Source organism: Elephantulus edwardii, unplaced genomic scaffold (assembly GCF_000299155.1).
Source record: "Elephantulus edwardii isolate Elephantulus edwardi_28Jun2011 unplaced genomic scaffold, EleEdw1.0 scaffold00146, whole genome shotgun sequence".
Classification (NCBI taxonomy): domain Eukaryota; kingdom Metazoa; phylum Chordata; class Mammalia; order Macroscelidea; family Macroscelididae; genus Elephantulus; species Elephantulus edwardii.
The window spans coordinates 8638462-8643325 of record NW_006399896.1 but is presented as its reverse complement, the minus strand read 5'-3'; the positions used below and the strand labels follow the sequence as shown (position 1 = coordinate 8643325).

The window sequence follows — 4864 nt, the reverse complement described above, 5'->3', positions numbered from 1 at the left end:
AAACCTGAAAAAAACTCTAAATATTTATATGCAAACAAAATCATCCCATCTCCAGCATAGTCATCATTACTATTCTGGTCAGGAAATAAATTTGTCCTCGTCACAAAGATATGTCTGTAACTTCATATTCTAAAACTATTTGTTAAATGAACATTCTGGGGGGGGGGGCAGATTCTAAAGTTGAAATGTGTAGAAACAAAAGAGAATTGTAGAAAACTGTCTTGAAAAATATGAAAAGATATTCTTCTAAGACCAGCCTTGATGTAACCGATTGAAACATGAATCCTACTACCACCCAGAATGAATTCATCTGCTCTATCTGCCGGAATTATTTCATCGATCCTGTCACCACTAACTGTGGGCACAACTTTTGCAGACCTTGTCTCTATATATGCTGGGAGAAAGCCTCAAATTCTCAGAGCTGCCTTGAGTATAAGAAACCATGTCAAAGATGCCTTAAAGCGAACGTTGATCTGAAGACACAAGTGTTCTCTGCCAGGAGCACTTTACTGAACTCTGAACAACAAATGTGTGAGATACACAAGAAACCAAAGGACTTCTTCTGTGAAGAGGTCAAGGACATACTCTGCTTGCTCTGCTGTAATTGTCAGGAGCCCAAGGCTCACCAACACTTTTCCATTGCTTGGATTGCTGAGAAATACTGGCAAAAGGTTCTGGAATAAATGAGGACCCTGTGGGACAAAGGAAAAAAAAAAACATTAGATCAGAAACAGCTTAATACAGAAACCAGCAAAATCACATCTTGGGAGGAATTCGTAACTTTGAAGAAGAAGATACTATCTGTTGAATATGAAAGCTTACTGGTCTTTAGAGAAGAGAAAAATATTTGAAGAAACTAGAAAAGGAAAGCAAAGAGCATTCTCAATGACTAAAACAAAGTGAAAACTCTATGGTTCTACAGGATAATCTACTCAGAAAAATGTACGAAGAGCTGGAAGCTATGTGCCATCAACCAGACCTAGAACTGCTCCAGCATTTTGAAGACCTGATGAAAAGGAGCAAGTTTTTGCAGCAGCACATGCCCAAGCCTGTGATTCCAGTGCTCAGTTCAATGCCCACTGATGGATTGATAAGAAAGTTCTGCTGTTATCAAGTGTATATGTCCTTGGATTATGAAGAAATCACTTGCCATTTTCCCCTGTTTGAAAATCTGAAATTTGTTCTCTGCAGTCATAATCAACTTGTAATGACCCACAATCCAAAAAGATCTAACTGTTTCGTTTCATGGGGATCTCAGACCTTTACTTCTGGAAAATCTTACTGGGGGGGGGGGTAAATGTGGCAGGATGTTGGAATTGGTTTATTGGATTATGTAATGATTCCTGGGCAAAGAAGAAAGACATGCTAGTTAACTCTGATGGAATTTTTCTACTTTATTATGTTGGAATAAATAGCCAAACACATCTATTTCCCTCCTCTCCACTCTTAACTCAGTATGTAAAAAGACCTCCAGTTCATGTTGGGTTATTCCTGGATTATGAATGTGGTATAGTGAGGTTTATAGTACCCTCGTTTGTAGTTTATTTCCATGCTCATTCAATTACCCTCTCAGACCTTTTCTTTGCATTGGCCCCCAGTGATCAAGTGTACTTTAACAACCTCTCCATGGATCTGAGAAATTTTCCCTGTGCCCACTTGATTTGTCTTTAATTTCACTTGTACATTTTGACATGTTTATTATTATTAAAAGTCTAATATTTAAAAAAAGAAAAATATTAAGAGAAATATCATAGTAACAGTAATCAAAAGAGAGCTATAATTTTTATATTAAACATGGGAGGATCTTTTAAGCCAAGAATAAAATACATTATTTCATAATGATAAAAATGTCAATGTATTATACAGTGATAATAGGAATTCTGAAAGTAAAACAGTACCATTTACAATAACCACACAAAGGATTAAATACTTAGGAATAAATATAACCAGAGATCATATAACATTACTACAAGAAAGCAAAAGAGATGTACAAAAAATGGAAGAACACACCACGTTCATGGGTAAGAAGACTTAACATTGTCAAACTACCAATAATACTGAAAGTGATCTACACATATAATGCAATTCCAATTCAGATCCATTATCATTCTTCATATATGGGAAAATGATCACCAATTTTACCTGAAAAGGAAATATACTATAGATAAGCAAAACACTGTTGTAGAAGAAAAATGAAGCAGACCTTATATATGCTGATCTCAAAACCTACTCTACACTCAAAGTTATTAAAACAGCATGGTACTCAATGGAATAGCATTGAGATTCCAAAAACTGCTCCATCCACCTATGGTCACGTGATCTTTCACAAAGTGATGAAATCCATTCAATGGGGGAAAGATAAGGGTGTAGTAAGTATTAGATTTCTATTTACAAGAAATGGAAACAAGATCCATACCTCACACCATATATTAAAATGAACTCAAGATGAATCAAAAAGCTGTACATAAAACAAAAAAAATAATAATCATCAAAGCAAAAATTGCAGCAAATTTAGGGACCTTAATCTAAGGCACATTGAGAAGACTGAGGATCCCAGAATACTTGCTTGTTCTCATGCAAAACCTGTACTTAGACCAGGAAGCAATTATTCTAATACAGCAAGGAAACATTGCATGGTTCAAAATAAAGAAAAGAGTATATGAGGGATGTATCCCTTCTCCATACCTTTTCAATCTATATTCTGAACAGATACTTTAAGAGGCTGGACTTAATGAATTTGGCATAAGTATTGTAAAAAAGCTCATCAACAGCTTGCATTATGCAGATGACAATATCTTGTTCAGCAAATCCGAGGAGCACTTGAAGCATTTGCTGCAGAAAATCAAGGACTAAAGCCTTCAATATGGATTACATCTCAACATCAAGAAAACAAGTCTTTATTTTTGCTTACCACCAGGCTAACTGACAGCAGCATGAAGTTGTTGGTGGTGGTGTTGTTATGTGCTGTAGAGTTGCCTTTGACACATAGTGACCCTATGTCCAATGGCCCTAAACCCAGCTCTATCCTGTGCCAATCTTGTTATCTCTGACACACCTACCTCCATTACCCCAGTCACTGAATCAATCTATCTCATCAAGGGTCTTCCTTTTTTGTGTTGTCCCTCCACCCTCTCAAGCATGACATCCCTCTCTAAGGGCTGGTCCCTCTTCACATTATGTCCAAAGTAGGTCAGATGAAGTCTCAGAATTCTTGCCTCCAAGCAGCAGCCTTGTTTCACCTTCTCCAGCACAAACAAGTTTGTTCTCCTAGAAATTCACAGTATATACTTACTTGACAGAGGAAATACCATGATCAAGAAATTCACAGTATATTCACTACTCTTCTCCAGCACCACAGCTCAAAGGCATCGACTCTCCTTCTATTATTCCTAGTCATTGTCCAGATCTCTCACACATAGCACTCAATTGTGAAGACTATGGCCTATATCAGGTACACCTTAGTATCCAGACTGACATCATTGCTCTTCAGAACTTTGGAGAGGTCTCTGACAGCAGATTTGCCCAATGCAATTCATCTTTTAATTTCCTGGCTGCTAGTATCCAGATTGTTCATTGTGGAGCCAAGCAAACTAAATCTGTTAACAATCTCAATCTCTTCACCAGCCATCATAAAGTTACCAATCAGCCCAGTGGTGAGAATCCTTGTTTTCTTGATATTGATCTTCAATCCATATTGAAGGGAATGGTCCTTGATCTTCTGCAGTAAGTGCTTCAGGTCCTCCTCATTTTCAGCTGGCAGGTTTGTGTCATCTGCATAACAAATATTGTTGGTAAATCTTCCTCCAATCCTGATGCCACATTTCTCCTCCTAGAGATAATCTGTTCTGCATATAGATAGGACACATCCCTGGTTTATATCCTTCTCAGTTTTGAACCATGCAGTGTTTCTCTGCTCTGTTCTGATGATTGCCTTCTGGTCTAAGTATAGGTTTCACATAAGCATGATCAAGTGTTCTGGGATTCTCATTCTTCACACAGTTTGTTGTGGCCCACACAGTCAAATGCCTTTGCATAGTCAATAAATACAAACAGACATTCATCTAGTACTCCCTGCTTTCAGCCAAGATTAATAATAATAATAATAAACAATAATGATAAGTATAATAGTGATAATCCATCATGATTGATGAATAAAAGATCAAGGTTGTTAACAATTTCATCTTGCTTGGATCAACAATCAACACCCTTGGCACCAGCAGTCAGGAAATCAGGAAAACCTGGGAATATCTGCTGCCCAAAACCTCTCCAGAGTGCTAAAGAGCAATGTTGTTGTTGTTGTTGTTGTTGTTGACTGCCATCAAGTTGAGCACTACTCATAGTGACCCTATGAACAAAAGACCTGAAGCCTTTCTATAACTATCCTTGTTTCTCAAAGTTCATAGGGTTTCCAGAGTCATGTTGTTTAGGAAGTGGATGCCACTCCTGCTTCCAACCCTGCCTTAAACTGGGAGCTCCACCAAACACTATCCACCAGGGTTCAGCATCATAGCAAAGCCAGGATACCTCAGTACAGCAAACTGACAGAAGAGTGCTGTACTACTTCAAAGAATGTTCCTCCAAAATATAATATCTACCAACTTTTAAATACAAAGGCTCTCCACAAAGTATTGTTGACTCTAAACAAGAAACTTAAGTAAAAACAAACAATATAATATGTTGTTGTTATATGTCATAGAATCTCCTGCAGCCCATAGCGAACTTATGTACAGTAGCTAAAGAGCAATATGTCAGTCTAAAGACAAAGGATGTGCCCTGGATGTGCTCACCAAGTTGTGCCAAGAAATCTGGAGAACAACCACTTGGCCAACTGACTGGAAGAGATCTATATTTGTTCCCATTCCAA

The 4864-nt window shown here is 37.7% G+C and overlaps 1 protein-coding gene across 1 annotated transcript in view; it reads left to right on the top strand.

The window, feature by feature from the left end:
* Positions 1 to 278: 278 nt before the first annotated feature.
* Positions 279 to 4864, top strand: part of LOC102854590 (tripartite motif-containing protein 48-like) — a 36783-nt gene continuing 32197 nt past the window's right edge. The window contains exons 1-2 of the mRNA XM_006894612.1: positions 279 to 664; positions 1416 to 1607. Of these exons, the coding sequence (XP_006894674.1) occupies positions 279 to 664; positions 1416 to 1607 (578 nt within the window). The remainder of the gene's footprint in view (positions 665 to 1415; positions 1608 to 4864) is intronic.